This window comes from Hyla sarda, chromosome 5 (assembly GCF_029499605.1).
Source record: "Hyla sarda isolate aHylSar1 chromosome 5, aHylSar1.hap1, whole genome shotgun sequence".
Lineage (NCBI taxonomy): Eukaryota > Metazoa > Chordata > Amphibia > Anura > Hylidae > Hyla > Hyla sarda.
This window is the reverse complement of record NC_079193.1, coordinates 71,521,853-71,540,261: the sequence shown is the minus strand read 5'-3', so window position 1 is coordinate 71,540,261 and position 18,409 is coordinate 71,521,853. Positions and strand designations below refer to the sequence as shown.

The following is an 18,409-nucleotide window of genomic DNA, read 5'->3' as shown; positions in this document are numbered from 1 at the left end:
TCCATAGTTGCCACCATCCGAACCAGGACCTCCATACAAGTACGGATGGAGACTGATACCTGGGACTGAAGGGAGCGGACCCTCGACCGGAGCGCCAGACGTCTGTCCCGGAAGACCAATTCGGGCAGAGGCTGTGAAGAATCGAAGTCCCGGAAAGGTTAGAGACTGGGTAGGATGGAGGACAGACTTGTCCCGGTTGATCATCCACCCAAAGCGAGTCAGAGTGTGGAGAGTGACGTCCAGATTCTCCAGAGTCTGGGCTCCGGTTGGAGCCTGATGAGAAGGTCGTCAGGTAGGTGTCACCGCGATTCCCCTTGACCGTAACAGGCCCCTCACTGGTGCCAGGATCTTGTAAAGACCCAAGGCGCTGAGGCTAGACCAAGGGGGAGGACTACAAATTGGAAGTACCCTTCTGGAACCGCAAAGCGGAGGTACCGATGATGGCCCGGAAATAATGACACATGGGAGGTAGGCATCCTTGATGTCCACCGATGGAAGGAACTCTCCTTGTTCCAGGGACACCACTACCGAACGGAGAGATGCAAATTCTGAAGTGGCGGATGGGAAAGAAGCGGTTGAGACGCTTGAGATCCTGAATCGGCGCACAGAACCGACCCTTTGGGGGCCACAAACGGGGCCGAAAACCCCCTGGAGAAGCAGGGATTGGAGAGCCGCTCTAAATTGCTTCACCAGAGGAGGAGACCGGGGGGCCCGGAAATGAAAAAAGCGATCCCCCGGAAGGGAGGCGAATTCGGTCCGGTAACCGTTGGACACCACGTCCCTGACCCAAGAGTCCTGAAAATCTGGGATCCAGATGACTCGGAAAAAAACTGCATGCAGAAGTGGGTTTGCGGTTGTCCGATTTGGGCGCAAAGCGGCTGGACCGGTTGGAGTCCGACTTCCAAGACGGGCGTGCCCGGAACAAGGGAGCCTTCTTGTCCCGCGAGGGCGCCTGTCCGGACCCTTTACTGGGGCCAGAGGTCTGAAAGAACCGAAGGAAAAACACTTCCTTTGGGAAGGGGGCGAGCCTTATTTTGAGTTAACAAGGAACTCTTACCTCCCGATGCCTCAGAGATAATCTCATCAAGGCGTTTGTCAAAAAAGACGGCCACCAGTAAAGGGAAGCTCAGTGAGAGGCTTTCCGGAAGCGGCATCTGCATACCAAGCCGTAAGCCACAGAGATCGGCAGAGAGCCGCTAGGTGACCCACAGCAAAGGCAGAACAACAGGCTGACTGCATGGAAAATGCGCACAGAAAATCCCCAACTTTAGTGCTTGGAGAGCCAAATCAGGAAGATCCTCTGGGGGGGGGGGGGGGGGGGGGGGAATCCCGCTAAGATATCCTGATGGGGATTTTGGCACCACTCCGACAGGGCCTTGGACACCCATGTCGAGGCGAAGATGGGAAGAAGAGAAGAGCCAGTTGCTTCCGAAGCGAGATCCGGGAGATTGGTGGATCCACAGAGGGAGGAGAAACCACCTAAGCGACAAATCCTTGTCAAAAGGATAACGTAGTCGCCTTCTTGAATTGTCTTGATTCCCGGGAACCTCTTATCTGGATGTCTCCCTGCGGATACCAGAATGTCTTCAAAGTCAGTGTGAGAGCTGAACTATTGAGGTGCTGGCTTAGCACAATGAAAGGATACTTCTGGATGACATCCGAAGATCCTGGGTCCTCCAAGTGAAAGGTGTCTCTTATGGCTGTCACCAATGAGTTCACCGTTGCAATGAGTCCAAGCGGTCCTCTGAGTCAGATGCCGGCTCGGAAGCCTCGTCCACCAGGGGAATGAATGAGCAGAGGTAGCCCTGGAAGTGGGTGACCCATACTGGGTACGCAGCTCTGGCGTGGCAGAGCGGCAACCCGAGAACGTCCTCTGGAGGAGCAACTTTGGTGCCCAGATGACAGAGGGGGGGGCCCGCGAGGGGAACGCCCTCGTCTATCTGAAGACTCAATGCAGACAAGGCACCCCTAGCACGCTTGTGAGAGCGTTAAGTACCAGGAGACAAGAAGCGGCCCTCCCAGGGGTCCTGCAAGAGAAGACCCCTTAAAGGCGGACACCACTTCCCCTGAGGCCTCAGCCACCGAACGGGAGAATTGGGTCAAGTCAGCCATATACCGGGTCAGGGAAGAAACCCGGGCTGGAGGAGCGACTGAACCCCCCGGGACCGGGGGGGCATTAGGGAGCACCCGGGGGTCTGGGGGAGCAGTGGAGCAGACAGGGCAAGAGGTCTAGGCAGAGCCAGACATTTTAGTATCACAGTGCTACAGATATAATAAGGCACTGAAATTCCAGGTTTCTGCGTAGAGGGAGAATAGCCCTAGAGAGAGGACCTGTCACATGAACTTTCTCCCCTAGACTGCGTCCCCTGTTAGCTGCAGAGAAAACCCGCTCCCTGCAGTCAGAGATACTGAACAGGCCAGCCAATAGGAAGGGAGGGGCGTGCCAGAAGCAAGGCACACGGTACCAGGCCCCTTCACATAGAAAAATCGCGCCCACTGCGCTGATTGGACGCTGCTTTGCGCCCCTGAGAGCTCCAGCCCAGTGGGCGGAGCTACAGACGGCCGAAGAAGAACTGTCATGGTGCCCGCCCCTTGTCCCGATAGCGCTCAGGGGAATAGGGCGGGCGGCCTAAACGCCGGGCGAGACGGCCGGCAAAAGTAAAAGTAAGCCGGCGCTGAAGCGCCCGCCTCGTAGCAGCGACGCGGCTGTCAGCTGCAAATCAGGCGCTGAGGGAAAACGAAAGTAAGCCGGCGCTGAGAGCGCCCGGCCCGAAACAGCGCCGCGGCTGACAGCCGCATATAAGGCGCTGGGGTAGTAGAACCAAGCACCCACACCACACACACCACATAGTAAAGTGCCCCAAACACATGCCCTACATATATGCCCCCTTAGGTGCCACTGCTCCCCCAATAAAAAATGCAGCCCCTGTATAAACCAGCCCCATAAACTGAAGGTGGGCCAAAAACAGGGGGTCTCCAGAGGTTGCGAGCTCCGTACCTATGGAGAAAAAGGGGGGGAAGATACTTACCTCAGTCAGAAGAACTTACCTAATGGAGTCTTCAGCCAGCTTATGGTCCCTGCATCACGCCTAGCTGCTATAGCGCGAGCGAGGAGAGCAGAGAAACAGGGGGACCCGGACCCATGAGGTACCAACCCAGACGCTGACCGTTGGCGAGGGGGGGTGAACAGCGCATATACGCAATGTCTGTGCCCCCTTACTCGCAATGGGGAAACGAGGAACCGCAGTCCCTGAGTCCCCACCTGAAAACAGAAAAGAAAAAGGAATAAAAAAACTAACACGTCCCTAACTAGGAAAACAAAAAACATAAGACCTGGTCTGGAGCAAACCAGACCACATCCACCTCCTTAGACACTAAGCTTAAACTGATTACCTCAGAGCCTGAAGGCGGGTATATCCTGCTGGGAGGAGCCGACTTTTTTTATTACCATAGTGTCACACCTCCTAGAGACAGCAAGATACACCCACGGTCTGTGTCCCCCAATGGAGCCGATAGAGAAATTGAAGATTTCCAGGGTATGCCTAGTACTTCGTCTCAGTTCCATTTAAAGGGGTATTCCTGGTTTATACATCTTATACCCTATCCAGAGGATTGGTGATAAGATGTATGATCGCAGGGGTTCGAGACGGGGACGTGATGTCACGACCACGCCCCTAGTGACATCACGCCACACCACCTCCATTCATGTCTATGGGAGGGGGCTTCGCAGAGATCGCGGGGGTCCCCAGCGGCAGGACACCTACAATCATACATCGTATCCCCTATCCTTTGGATAGGGGATAAGATGTATAAACCCGAAATACCTCTTTAAAGGGGTACTCTCGTGGAAAACTTTTTCTTTTTTTTAAATCAACTGGTGCCAGAAAGTTAAACAGATTTGTAAATAACTGTTAAAAAATCTTAATCTTTCCAGTATTTTTTAGGGTCTGAATACTACAGAGGAAATGGTTTTCTTTTTGGAACACAGAGCTCTCTGCTGACATCATGACCACAGTGCTCTCTGCTCACATCTCTGTCCATTTTAGGAACTGTTCAGAGCAGCATATGTTTGCTATGGGGATTTTCTCCTACTCTGGACAGTTCTTAAAATGGACAGAGATGTCAGCAGAGAGCACTGTGGTCATGATGTCAGCAGAGAGCTCTGTGTTCCAAAAAGAAAAGAATTTCCTATGTAGTATTTAGCAGCTAATAAGTACTGGAAGGATTAAGATTTTTTAATAGAAGTAATTTACAAATCTGTTTAACTTTCTGGCACCAGTTGATTAAAAAAAAAAAAAAAAAGTTTTCCACGGGAGTACCCCTTTAAGTCTCAATCAGATATGGATTGCCACTTCTAAAAATAGGTATCATATTACAGTCCCGGAAAAATCCTTTAGAGAGGGTTGTCTCAATAACCACCTTGATATGAAAACGCCTCCTTTACTGCAGCAGCTGGCACAATGCATATAGTCGTGCCCAGCACTGCAACTCAACCACACTCACTGCAACTCAAACACTTGAATGGGTTGGAGTGCAGTATCAGGCACTGTCATGCTTGTATGGCTGTTGCTGTGCCCCCTACTGCAGTCAAGTGGACGACAGCCCCTTTTCAATAGGCTGATGGGTGGGATAGATTATCAATGTAATAACACAGAAACCCCCTTGAATACCATCTCTCCTATATAATGCAATGTATGTCATTAGGTATGTATGTAGACGTCCTATTTCCTAATTCCAACAACAACAGCATACCACCCAAAGAACAATACTTTTAAAGTGTCAATGCCATTATCCTGTAATGGATGGTTAATAAGCATTTACCTTAAAATTGTGGCTGACTCCTGTCTCTAGAGACTGTGAGCATTCTGTATATTGTCCTTGGGACAAATGTATCTGTGCCATTAGAAGGTGGGCGTCAGACCACTCGGGGTTCAGCTCAATGCATCGCTGCAAGGTCCCTTGTGCTCCATCAAAGTTTCCTACAAAGTACAAACAGATGAGATGAAATATGATGATTCTTCAAATGCACAAGACGATGTCGGACCGCTGCAGGGTCGGTATGAACATAGAAGGGAGAATAATACATTGTACTGTAAACAGTTCATTATGACATCAAATATATAAGATCATTATTAAAGCCTATGTCACAGTGTTACTGCCATTTATAAAACCTATTTACATGTTGCCCACACATGCTATAGGTTTTTATCGCACTGGGTCTCACTCCTAAGACTTGTGGCAATCGCTTTTTTCTGTACAAGTTTCTATGCAGATTTGTATGGAAAACATGTCAAGTTTTTAGTAACCATTTAAAGCTTAGATATTCAGGTGTGAGACACCATATCCCGCCTTCCCCATGTCATATACTTGCATCTGTTCTGGATGTTGACATACAAAGAGATGTTTGGTTGGGCCCCAATATACCGTAGCTGTCCATGTGAAGGCTACTGAAGCCAGGCCTGAGTTTTAAATTGTGTTTTACAAAGTCCCATTAAGGCTAGGTTCAATTAAGTCCCATTAAGGCCGGAGATCTAGCTGGCGGCACTAGGACCGTGTGGACTACATTGTCGTTCCCATAGATGTAAATGCATTTCTGAGCAGATCTCCCAAAAGATCTACCCAGAAATGCATTGCAGTATATGGGAGCAGCAATGCAGTCTGCTCGGTCCTAGCGCCACCAGCTCGATCTCCGGCAGAAATTCTGCCCAGATATTCTGCAGTGTGAACCTAGCCTAACTGTAAATAAAAGTGTATGGCATGCAATGACGTTATTTTATTTTCTCGCGGACTTTTCATAAATCTGTGCAAAATATTTCCAAATGTTTCTGTACACAGTTACAGTATGTCTATAGATTTTTATTGGTGTCATAGGGGGAAATCTATTAAAACCAGCGCAAAGGAAGAGTGGTGAGGTTGCCCATGGCAAACAATCAGATCGCTTATTTTATTTTTAAAAAGGTCTCTGAAACATGAAAGGTCGAATCTGATTGCTATGGGAAACTGTCCACACAGTTTTTGATAAATCTCCTCCTTAGTCTCTCTTTCTCTGTATGGATCCTCGATCCTATGGTCATATAAATGAGGTCTAAGTGTTGCAGGAACATCTGTGGCTAGTGATCACAGTATTCTCTATCATCAATTAAAGAGTACCTGTCACCAAACTAAACTTTTAATTTATTGTTCCTTATGTAATTATAAGACACTTTGCTATTTACTTGCTGTTAAAATTCTCAACCTTTATATGTTTTTAATGTGATTGAAAAAACAGCCACTAGGTGGCTCTGTTCTGTTCCCAGCCACAAGTCATACAGTTAGTTTGGTCTCCTCCCGACCTGGCAAGAGACCAAACTCAGGACGTGTGTGTGAGGCATGGCGGGGCACAGCTCTCGCAGGCTTCAGGGAAAGGTATGATACAGAGCTTTTTAAAGCTTGGAATTTTTTTTTTTAAACTCAGGAGGGGTGTTAGGAGTAGTTAGGGAATATAATCTGAGTTAGATTAGAAAATATGGTTTCATGACAGGTACTCTAAATAAATACTAAAGGACTATATATTCCAATGATGTATAATATACCTGTGTAGGTAGTAAGTAACATTAGGTCAAGTTGGTAAGGGTATATTCACACTGTGTTTTCAGTGTCTATGTGGTTTATGCGCCAGGAAAGCTTCCAGTGCATTAATCAAAAGTACCTATAGGATCCTATTTATCGGAGTCCAAAAGATTGGTATACATCGCTATTACTTTTTACTCAACTGTATGTAATAGTGTAGTCAGCTGTGTAATCCAATACAGAGGCACCCTGTGCAGTGTATACATTTATTTATTTTTAACAAGGGAGCCTATGGCCCGATTCACACGGCAGAATTTCAATGGAATGCGACAGCGAAATCCCATTGAAGTGTATTGGCTAAAAATTCATGCACAATTCAGCATAGAAATTCTGCCGTGTGAATCCGGCCAATGGGGATGTATGTCATTGTAGGCCTATGCAGTGTCAGAGTAATCTGTCAAAGCAATTGACATATATGTCCAACATACACTGCAAAAGAAGCGTGAAGAGACCCTTATTTTGTTGAGTGCTAGCATTTTTCATGACATACCTGACAAATATATGACTTGCGACATGTAATACAGCGGCTCTGGCAAACAGGGTGCTACTGTGATCACCGGTGCCAGGATAGTAGCAGCCTTTTCCAGGATGGGTGAAGCAGACTGGCTGGGGCCTGTTGGCTAAAAAAAAAAAGTAATAAAAATGGTTTACAATCAATGAGGATGATGGAAATAACAGCATCAAAACTGCAATGGCCTATAATGGGTTCTTCTTTGTCAAAGTACTTAACCTCTTAAGGACCCATGACGTATGCATACGTCATGGGTCCCGGTCCTGCGATATAACGCGGGGTCACACGGTGACCCCGCATCATATCGCGGCGGGCCCGGCGTCATAGTGAAGCCGGGATCCGCCTCTAATAGCGCGCGGCACTGATCGCTGTGCCGCGCGCTATTAACCCTTTAGCCACGCGCTCAAAGCTGAGCCGTGCGGCTAAAAACGAAAGTAAAAGTGCCCGGCTAGCTCAGGGAGCTGTTCGGGATCGCCGCGGTATAATCGCAGCATCCCGAACAGCTGTAGCACAGGAGGAGGTCTTCTTACCTTCTCCTGTGCTGTCCGATCGCCGAATGAATGCTTCAAGCCTGAGATCCAGGCTTGAGCATTCAATCGCCGAAAACACTGATTGATCCATTCCTATGGAGATGGATCAATCAGTGTAAAAGATCAGTAAATGCAATGTTTTAGCCCCTTATGGGAGCTATAATGTTGCATAAGAAAAGTGTAAAAAAATCATTAACCCTTTCAATTATCCCTTCCCCTAATAAAAGTTTAAATCACCCGGCATTTCCAAAAAGAAAAAAAAACATTATGCAAATAATAATAAAAATAAACATATGTGGTATCGCCGCGTGCGGAAATGTCCGATTAAAATATTCCGCTTGAATGTCCGATAAAAATATACCGCTTTTTAAACCGCTCGTTCAATGGCGTACGCGCAAAAAAATTCCAAAGTCCAAAATAGCGCATTTTTGATCACTTTTTATACCACAAAAAAGTGATTAAAAAGTGATCAAAAAGTCTGATCAGAACAAAAATGGTACCGCTAAAAACTTCAGATGACGGCGCAAAAAATGAGTCCTCAAAGCGCCCTGAACACAGAAAAATAAAAAAGTTATAGGGGTCAAAAGATGACCATTTTAAAAGTATAAATTTTCCTGCATGTATTCATGATTTTTTTCGGAAGTGATACAAATTCAAACCTATACAAGTAGGGAATCATTTTAATCGTATGGACCTACAGAATAAAGATAAGGTATCATTTTTGACAAAAAATGTACTGCGTTAAAATAGAAGCCCCCAAAACTTACAAAATAGTGTTTTTTCATCAATTTTGTCGCACATTGATTTTTTTTCCCGTTTCACCGTAGATTTTTGGGTAAAATTACTAATGTCATTACAAAGTAGAATTAGTGACGCAAAAATTAAGCCATCATATATAATTTTAGGTGAAAATTTTTAAGAGTTATGATTTTTTAAATTTAAGGAGGAAAAATTGAAAATGAAAAAACGGAAAAAGCCCGGGTCCTTAAGGGGTTAAGGAAGGTACAATAGGGGTCCATCTTAAAGGGGTACTCCACTGTTCCAAACGCTGGAACCGGGAGCTTGTGATGCCATAGCCCCGCCTCCTCATGACATCACACCCCACCCCCTCAATGCAAGTCTATAGGAGGGGGCGTGACGGCAGTCACGCCCCCTCCCATAGACTTGCATTTAGAGGGCGGGGTTTGACACCATGAGGGGGCGGGGCTATGAAGTCACAAGCTCCCGGCTCCAGCGTTCGGAACAGTTCGTTCCAAACGCTGAGCAGCAGAGTACCCCTTTAAGAATTAAGTTTAAAATCACTGCCCATGAGAACAAGATGGTGTCCAACATCTGGAGCTCTAGAATTTCTATGTATTATGGTTTGACTGGAGTCAAGCTTGATATTACATCCCTGCCATCATATTCATAGGCTTTTAAGATGCTTGTATGCAAGCAACTGTATTTAAAGGGGTACTCCACTGCTCAGCGTTTGGAACAAACTATTCCGAACACTAGAGCCGGGAGCTCGTGACATGATAGCCCCGCCCTCTCATGATGTCACACCCCACCCCCTCATGACTTCACGCCCCATCAATGCAAGTTTATGGGAGGGGGCGTGACGGATGTCACGCCCCCTCCCATAGACGTGCATTCAGGGGGCGAGGCATGATGTCATGAGGTGGCGGGACTATGACGTCACAAGCTCCTGGTGCTGGCTCCAGCGTTCGGAACAGTTTGTTCCAAATGCTGAGCAGCGGATTACCCCCTTTATTACCACATTTAATATCTGTTAGTACTGTACCTTATGATGGTTTTAAGCTTTTTTTGTCATGTTTTTAAGTCTATATCAGTGTTTCCCAAGCAGTGTGCCTCCAGCTGTTGCCAAATTACAACTCCCAGCATGTTGTAGTTTTTTTTAACATCTGCAGGCACACTGCTTGGAACACATTGGTTTATATGACTGCATTTTTTCATTTCTTACCTGTTTCGGACAATATGCCAAGTACTCTTTGACAATGTTAACAATAAAAATAGGATTCAGCTTTTCTAAATATTCCACTCCGAGAGGGAGGCCATGTATTGCTGCAAAGTGCATTTCCACTGCTTCTTTTAGATAATCCACCACTAATTTCTCCTCTTTACCCCTCTTTGAAGCAAAAAGTGCCTCCACAAAGCAAAGTTCCTGAAACATAAAAACCACAGCAGACTTATAATATTAGAATGTGCGATTATATTCCATATACAACAACTGGGAGGCAGAGAAGTTATGGCTTCTGTAAAATGGATAACCAGTTTTGGTTACCATTCAGAAATAGGGAGATGGTGGGTGGCACCCCCAATTTGAGCCATCATGGTGGGCATATGGAATGCCATAACTTTCTACAGATACAAAGATAACTTGTATAATTTTGAACAACCTGTCAGGAGAGGATGACTCAAGGACTTTAATGAGTTTTAATAGTGAAATCATTATCGCTTTTCCACAGGAAATATGATAAATGATTGATCACTGGGTGTTTTTTTTTATTTACCTAATTTTTTAATTTTTTTTTAAGAGCCGAGGAACGTGCTCTCGAATCACCCAAAGTGCAGGAAAAAGTGCAAACGTGTTACACTAAAAAAAAAAAAAAAAAAACGTGCACAAAGGATGCGGTCTATCGCAAGCCCTTCTCCGACAGGAGAGAGGCCCACCCAACAAACCTTACCCTTCACCTCCGGACCAAAAGGTACCTGCAAGGTTCCATGTTCGATGTCCCTTTTCGCCGAAGCTACTAAGGGACCACAAATGCTCCCGGTATCCCCCTGCCTGTGGAGCCAATAACGGTCGGTACCCTGCCCATGCAGGAGTACCCAGGGTTTTTGCAGGGAGGTGCAGAACCTAATGGCCACACACACCTCCCCTAGACCGCTAGGAGGGACACCCAGAAGGGCTACCGCATCCTGACAAATCCTGTGGACACACAACACGGAAAAAGTGACACAGTGACAAAAATTTAATAAATAAGTGAATGTGCGCAGGTATACTGCCCGGACTTCCATCCGGATCTATAAAAAAAATTCTCTGATCCTAGCCAGAAGGCCGGGAATCAAGAGGTGAGTGTAACAAGGTGAAGAGTTCATGGTGAAAGTGCTTCCACTCAGTGAGCCAATACTCCCAGTGAGTTTCAGCACCTTGAAGTCACCACTCCCTGAGGCACTAAAGTACCTCGGCTCTAGACCCTCTCAGCCTCATGCCGAGACCCGGAGGGAAACAGGTCACATCGGGGCAGCCGTCGAGCTGATTCCTCAGAACCAGCCCTGGAACGCCCTGGTACACCTGTTGCCTACCATACAGCACCCATCCCCACCAGCTCCAAACCGGTGCTGTGGAGACCACCGGCATGAAACTGATAAGAACAGATACTACACTTGATCTTAGTCAAACGCCAGGTACCCTACCAATCATTAGACAGAGGTTCCTAAGGGATGAAGCGGCAGTGCACTTTGGTGACCACCACTCCATTTACTGCTATGAGACTGAGGGAGATTGCCCTCGGCATGGGAGCAGGGCTTAACCAAGGAATGGTGCTTCAACATCTTTGTGTCTTACTGCAGCCAGCTGGGAATGTTCACATATCAGAGTAAAATAACACACACATTTCTTTTTTTACACTGCAGCCACAATATGAGGTGTGAACACACCCCTAACTTTTCAACATGTCTGAGTTCTGGGACACATTGAGACCATTACTTGATATATTTCTGAGACAAAATAGCATCAAAAGGCAAGGAGAAGAGAAATGATATTATAACTTCAGCAGGGAATGGGGCTCAAAGTCATCAAGCTCCACCAGTTCTGACTGACAGATATAAGTCAGTATAAGTAAATAGAACGAGAACTATCAGTTAGGTTGGCGGTTGGTAGACTTGAAGCCTGGTTAAAGGGGTACTTAAGGGGTACTCAGCTGCTCAGCATTTGGAACAAACTGTTCCGAACGCTGGAGCCGATGCCGAGAGCTCGTGATGTCATAGCCCCGCCACCTCATGATGTCACGCCCCCTCAATGCTAGTCTATGGGAGGGGGCGTGACAGCGTCACGCCCCCTCCCAGAGACTTGTATTTAGGGGGCGTAGTGTCATGAGGGGGCGGGGCTATGACATCAAGGGCTCCCGGTGCCGGTGCCGGCTCCAGCTTTCGGAACAGTTTGTTCAAAAGGCTGAGAAGCGGAGTACCCCTTTAAAGAGGTACTCCTGTGGAAAACATTTTTATTTTAATCAACTGGTGCCAGAAAGTTAAACAGATTTGTAGACTACTTCCATTAAAAAATCTTAATCCTTCCAGTACTTATTAGCTGCTGAATACTACAGAGGAAATTATTTTCTTTTTGGAACACAGTGCTCTCTGCTGACATCATGACCACAGTGCTCTCTGCAAACATCTCTGTCCATTTTAAGAACTGTCCAGAGTATGAGGATTTTCTCCTACTCTGGACAGTTCTTAAAATGGACAGAGATGTAAGCAGAGAGCACTGTGCTCATGATGTCAGCAGAGAGCTCTGTGTTCCAAAAATTATTTCCTCTGTAGTATTCAGCAGCTAATAAGTACTGGAAGTAATTTACAAATCTGAATTCGGGTAAAAGAAACAGGCATGGTCGCACATCTACAATCTTGTATAATGATCTGATTGCTTCTCAGCATAATATCAAAAACTAACAGGTTGTTAGTATACATTTTTGATCAAAAAGTACAAGCCCACTCGCCACGTCAAGGCCACCTATTTAGAGCGGGTCCCTAACGTCCCTAGCATAAAATGGCGTAGCACTGGGCGGCGACCACCACCGCCGCGACACCAGTGCCCACAGGGGGAACGACCCACTGGCAGAGCGTCCCCAATGCCACTCAAACCAGTCTATGGGTCGCACCTCCCCACAGACACGGCGCCACGGCAGCAACAGACGCCGCACAGCACCACACCAGTGTGAACAAGGTGTAATAGCTCACTTACCATGTGCTTCCAGTCAGACTGCATTTTATGCTAGGGACGTTAGGGACCCACTCTAAATAGGTGGCCTTGACGTGGCGAGTGGGCTTGTACTTTTTGATCAAAACATATATACTAACAATCTGTTAGTTTTTGATATTATGCTGAGAAGCAATTGGATCATTGTGCAAGATTGTAGATGTGCACCATGTCTGTTTTCTACCTGAGTACACATTGTAATTTACAAATCTGTTTAACTTTCTGGCACCAGTTGATAAAAAAAAAGTTTTTCACCGGAGTACCCCTTTAATGGCTGAAGTTATAACTATGATTCACTGAAATTGAATGGCCGTTTAGAGTAAATCATATACCATTGTGATAAGGGAACCTTTCAGCGTTTCACGGTTCATGCAGCATGAAACTAGCAACAGGTTCCTGTTAAGTAGTCAGTTGTATACAGTTTGTTTTAATACTCAGACCCATGTAAACCGAAGTACTAGCATAATGTCTTTGGACACCTTTGATTTTTCCAGGGACTGTTGTACTTCACGTAGGAATTCAAGTTGCTGTTCCGCTTCTTCCAGGTTATCTTGTAGTATCTGGCACCATATAATTCCTACCAACCAACAGAAAAAAATTATCTTTTAAAATTATATTATCAGAATCAACAAAATCTTAAAAAGAAAACAATAAAACATTGTCAAATAGATTTTGATAAACAAAAAAATAAAATAAAAACCTATGAGGACCTATGAGAGCTTCTACATGATTCCCGTCTATTTTCATGGCTGCGGAATACCAGCTAGCCGCTTTCGTCACGTTGCCTTGATACATCAGCTGACGGCCCAGTTCTGTAGCCAGCTCTGCCTGCGCATGAGAAATCCTGTATGTGCGCTCACAGAAGCCAAAGATCTCTTGTAGGATTAATCTGTTCCTCCCGCACTAAAAAGAAGAGAAAAAGAAAAATGATATTCCCGATACAGGTTTTTATTTCAACCAGACTATGAAAAGACCCGTACAAGATACTAGATACTCTTTGCTGCATGTTGGCTTGTTGTAGTACACATTACCACGCAATGGTTGTACCAGTGGCATAGGACCTGAATTTAGTTGCAATAGCTAGTGACACAACTTAAAGGGGTACTCCGCTGCTCAGCGTTTGGAACAAACAGTTCCGAACGATGGAGCCGGGAACTCGTTACGCCATAGCCCCGCCCCCTCATGACGTCACATCCCACCCCCTCAATGCAAGTCTATGGGAGGGGGCGTGACAGACGTCACGCCCCCTCCCATAGACTTGCATTGAGGGGGCGGGGTGTGATGTCATGAGGGGGTGGAGATATGACGTCACGAGCTTCTGACTCCAGCGTTCGGAACAGTTTGTTCCAAATGCTGAGCAGCGGGGAATCCCTTTAACTCCTGTATTGGGCCATGCAACAATAGGGCTTGCAAAGGTTTTACATAGAAGATGGGCACCATGTTGGCTCAGTGGTTAGCAATGGAGCAGTGCAGCAAGAGAGATCTTGGTGTAGGGTAACATCTGCATAAAGCTTGTGTGATCTCTCTGGGGCTGACTTTCTAAGGCTGGGCTTTAGTGACGCTCCGGCGGCCATAGGATCAGCTGAGCTATTAGGGGCTCTTGCTTCTTATGTATTGCTGCACCTGTCCCACATGCCGTACTTTAAAGGGGTATTCCGGGCAAAAACATCTTAGCCCCCAGCCGACCCCCCCCACGCGATCTCCCTGCAGCAGCCCGCATTCTATGTGTAGCTGCGTCTGCAGTTTCGGGGAAACCAAGGGGCTTCCAAGACGGGGACGTGACATCACGCCACGCCCCCTCCATTCATGTCTATGGGAGGGGGGCATTGCGGCCGTTACGCCCCCTCCCATAGAAATGAATGTTTGGCCCCGCCGGTTTCCGAAACTGCAGACGCAGCTACGCATAGAATGCGGGCTGCTGCAGGGAGATCGCGGGGGGGAGGGGCTAAGATGTTTTTGCCCGGAATACCCCCCCCCCCCCCCCCCCGATCAGACATCTTATACCCTATCCTTTCGATAGGGGATAAGATGTTTTTGCCCGGAATACCCCTTTAATATCTACACCAGATCCGACATCTGAAATCTAAACCAGATTGTAATAAATTAAATGTAGGTTTAGGCCATGCCCCTTTACATCATATCAAGCCCACAATTTTGAAAACAGGCACGAGTAGTGTGAAAGGGAAAAACTCGCAAATTTTTACACAAACTACGTCTTAAAAAAAGTAGACGTAGCAGTTTAAGTAAGTTCCACCCTCTCTGTTGGTGTGTTAAGAGATTAATGGAATGGTGCAATCTCTATACAATCAGAAGAACAAAGAGAGATGGATCCAGCTCGGTGCAGATAAAATGATTTTAATCCATAGGACAAGGAGGATACAAGTAACGCGTTTCAAGCACTGTACGCGCTCTTAGTCATAATCTCTGTACAATGTTGTGGAATTTCTTGGCACGATATAAGGAAAAAAATAATAATTTTAACATAAATAATAGTAAATAATAAAATGTTATCTGTGAGTAGAGGAACTCAGCAGATAAATCTCCAGACACAACCATCACAAAGAAGATGTATTCTCACCAAATTGTAAATTACAAGGAGCTTCTGGAAATGTAGAGCTGGGTTCCGAGGTTCCATTGTCTCAAGAGCGCTGATCAATTCTTTCACATGGTTAAGTGCCTGTAAGGTGACAAACATATTACGGTTCATAATAGAAGAATTGTATGGTGCAAGTATTCAGCTCGCCTCCTGTGTCCTGCAGGGCCCGGACTGGTGCAGACTACACCACGGTAGATATGTACAACAAAGAGAAATGTCCAGCGCTGCTCCCGTTAGAAGAATGAAGTTAATTCCGAATACACCAAGGTACAAGACTGTAAGGTAGACACAGGTGATGCGTTTCGGCTCGTCTGTGACGAGCCGAAACGCATCACCTGTGTCTACCTTACAGTCTTGTACCTTGGTGTATTCGGAATTAACTTCATTCTTTTAACGGGAGCAGCGCTGGACATTTCTCTTTGTTGTACAAAATAGAAGAATGTCCCAATGTCTAAGGGAATGTCCCATCAGCCTAACCATAAGCCTCAAAGTGTGACCTTTGTCCTAAGCCCACCCTACTACATGCCCTGCTGGGATTCCCAAAGAGCAATACATAAAATAAAGCCCTTTCAACTCCCAAGAATAGATGCACTACTTGGACCTCAGATCAATAAGATGTTTAAAGTGCACCTTAAAGGGGAACTCCGGTGAAAAACATGTTTCTTTTAAATCAACTGGTGCCAGAAAGTTAAACAGATTTGTAAATTACTTCTATTTAAAAATCCTTCCAGTACTTATCAGCTGCTGTATACTACAGAGGAAGTTTTTTTCTTTTTGAATTTATTTTCTGTCTGACCACAGTGCTCTCTGCTGACACCTCTGGAAATGTCCAGAGCAGGAGAGGTTTGCTATAGGGATTTACTCCTACTCCTGACATGACATGGACAGAGGTGTGAGCAGAGAGCACTGTGGTCAGACTGAAAAGAACAACTCAACTTCCTGTGGAGCACACAGCAGCTGATAAGTACTGGAAGGATTAAGATATTTAAATATAAGTCATTTACAAATCTGTTTAACTTTCTGGCACCAGTTGATTTAAAAAAAAAAAAAAATTTTTATTCCACCGGAGTACCCCTTTAACCTTTTAAAGAAACCTCTAATATGTCATAGATACATGTCATGACTTTGTTGCTGAGAATTTTACCTACCGATAGAATAAGGGTACAGCAACCTCTAAGCACTGCTCATAGATAAAGGGGCACCGCACTCAACCAAGCACTGCCACTCCTTTATTCTAGTGAACATGGATTCTCCCCCATTGATCCAGAAGTCTGTTAAAAAGGTACATTAAAGGGGTGCTCCGGTGGAAAACAATTTATTTATTTTTTTTAAATCAACTGGTGCCAGATAGGTAAACAGATTTGTAAATTACTTCTATTTAAAAAATCTTAATCCTTCCAGTACTTATTAGCTGCTGAATACTACAGAGGAAATTCTTCTTTTTTGGACCATAGTGCTCTCTGCTGACACCTCTGTCCATTTTAGGAACTGTCCAGAGCAGCATATGTTTGCTATGGGGATTTTCTTCTACACTGGACAGTTCCTACAATGGACAGAGATGTCAGCAGAGAGCACTGTGGTGATGATGTCAGCAGAGAGCTCTGTGTTCCAAAAAGAAAATAATTTCCTATGCAGTATTCAGCCGCTAATAAGTACTGGAAGGATTAAGATTTTTTAATCGAAGTAATTTACAAATCTTTCTGGCACCAGTTGATTTAAAAAAAAAAAAAAAGAGTTTTCCACGGGAGTACCCCTGGGGATTTTCTTCTACACTGGACAGTTCTTAAAATGGACAGAGATGTCAGCAGAGAGCACCATGCTCGTGATTCAGTAGAGAGCTGTGGGTTCCAAAAATAAAATAATTTCCTCTGTAGTATTCAGCAGCTAATAAGTACTGGAAGGATTAAGATTTTTTTAAATAGAAATATAAAAAAAAAAAAAAAAATTTTAATAGAAATAATTTACAAATCTGTTTAACTTTCTGTTCTCCACCGGAGTACCATTTTAACATGCATATTTTTGCTTGTTGATCTGCTGCAGATTTGCTGCTGCAGATTTTGATGCCCATTGACTTCAATGGGTAGCAAAATCTGCTTCAGCAAATCTGCAGCAGAAAATACGCACATGTGAACATCCCCTAAAAGTTTAGGTCTACTTTAATAAAAATACAATTTTCTGTGTTTTTGGGGCAGCAAAATGTAAAGTTCCTGCAGTCCGTGCAGCAGATGGACCAGATTTCCATCAGTAACAATGCTGACAGATGAACGGGAAAAAAATCTGGGTTATGTTAGTGAGAAAATCCCTGTAAAGTATTACAAGATATGGTTGGATAGAACTAACCTTGGGTACATTGCCTTCTCTTGTGAGACAATAAATGGCCATCATCTGAAGAGCATCAATGTTATTCCTCTGTATTGTTAGGAGTCTACAACAATATACATTAAATAAATCTAATGTTCTATACAAACCTGTATTGCAGATAAGACATTTTTACAAAGAGAATTACTAATAACAACTACAAGATAGGTTTTGCATCGCCTGCCGCTTTAAACATTTTTTTTTCCATGTCCTAGAGCAGTGTTTCCCAACCGGTGTGCCTCCAGCTGTTGCAAAACTACAACTCCCAGCATGCCCGGACAGCCAAAGGCTGTCCGGGCATGCTGGGAGTTGTAGTTTTGAAACAGCTGGAGGCACCCTGATTGGGAAACCTTTCCTAGAGACACGACAAAAGTTTTGATCAGGGTGGGTTCACACCACGATTTTGCTGTACGGTTCCTGTATCAGGTTTTTGATAAAAAAAAAGGATTCCTCAAAACCTGACTAAACTGTATCAAAACGTGCGTACAAATTTTTATCTGTATACGGTTTGAAAAATGTTGTCCGGTTACATCCGTTTTTCAAGAAAAAAAAAACGTACACGTTTTGTACTTTTCACTCCATTATGAATAAAGTTTCACTTGTTTGATTGAAATTCCAAGAAAAAAAAATGTGGAAAGTCAAAACCGTATGGTGAAAACCGGATGGAACCGTACGGACATACAGTTCTGTACGATTCCCATTGACTCCCATGATAAAAAAAAAACAATGCATACGGTTTAATACGGTTTTTCACCTGGACCAAAAAAACGTGGTAGGCCGCGGTTTTCTGTCCAGAAAAAAAAAAGTAAAAAAACGTGTGGTTT

General features: G+C 45.1%; 1 protein-coding gene across 4 annotated transcripts in view; it reads right to left on the bottom strand.

Moving 5' to 3' along the window:
• TTC21A (tetratricopeptide repeat domain 21A) overlaps positions 1 to 18,409 on the bottom strand; it is an 87,678-nt gene that overhangs the window by 51,393 nt on the left and 17,876 nt on the right. For all 4 annotated transcript variants that reach the window (XM_056519649.1, XM_056519651.1, XM_056519652.1 and 1 more), the window contains exons 7-13: positions 17,568 to 17,652; positions 15,210 to 15,308; positions 13,342 to 13,534; positions 13,111 to 13,208; positions 9,614 to 9,814; positions 7,100 to 7,229; positions 4,822 to 4,979 (exon numbers count right to left, since the gene is read on the bottom strand). In XM_056519649.1, coding sequence (XP_056375624.1) covers positions 4,822 to 4,979; positions 7,100 to 7,229; positions 9,614 to 9,814; positions 13,111 to 13,208; positions 13,342 to 13,534; positions 15,210 to 15,308; positions 17,568 to 17,652 — 964 coding nt within the window. The remainder of the gene's footprint in view (positions 1 to 4,821; positions 4,980 to 7,099; positions 7,230 to 9,613; positions 9,815 to 13,110; positions 13,209 to 13,341; positions 13,535 to 15,209; positions 15,309 to 17,567; positions 17,653 to 18,409) is intronic.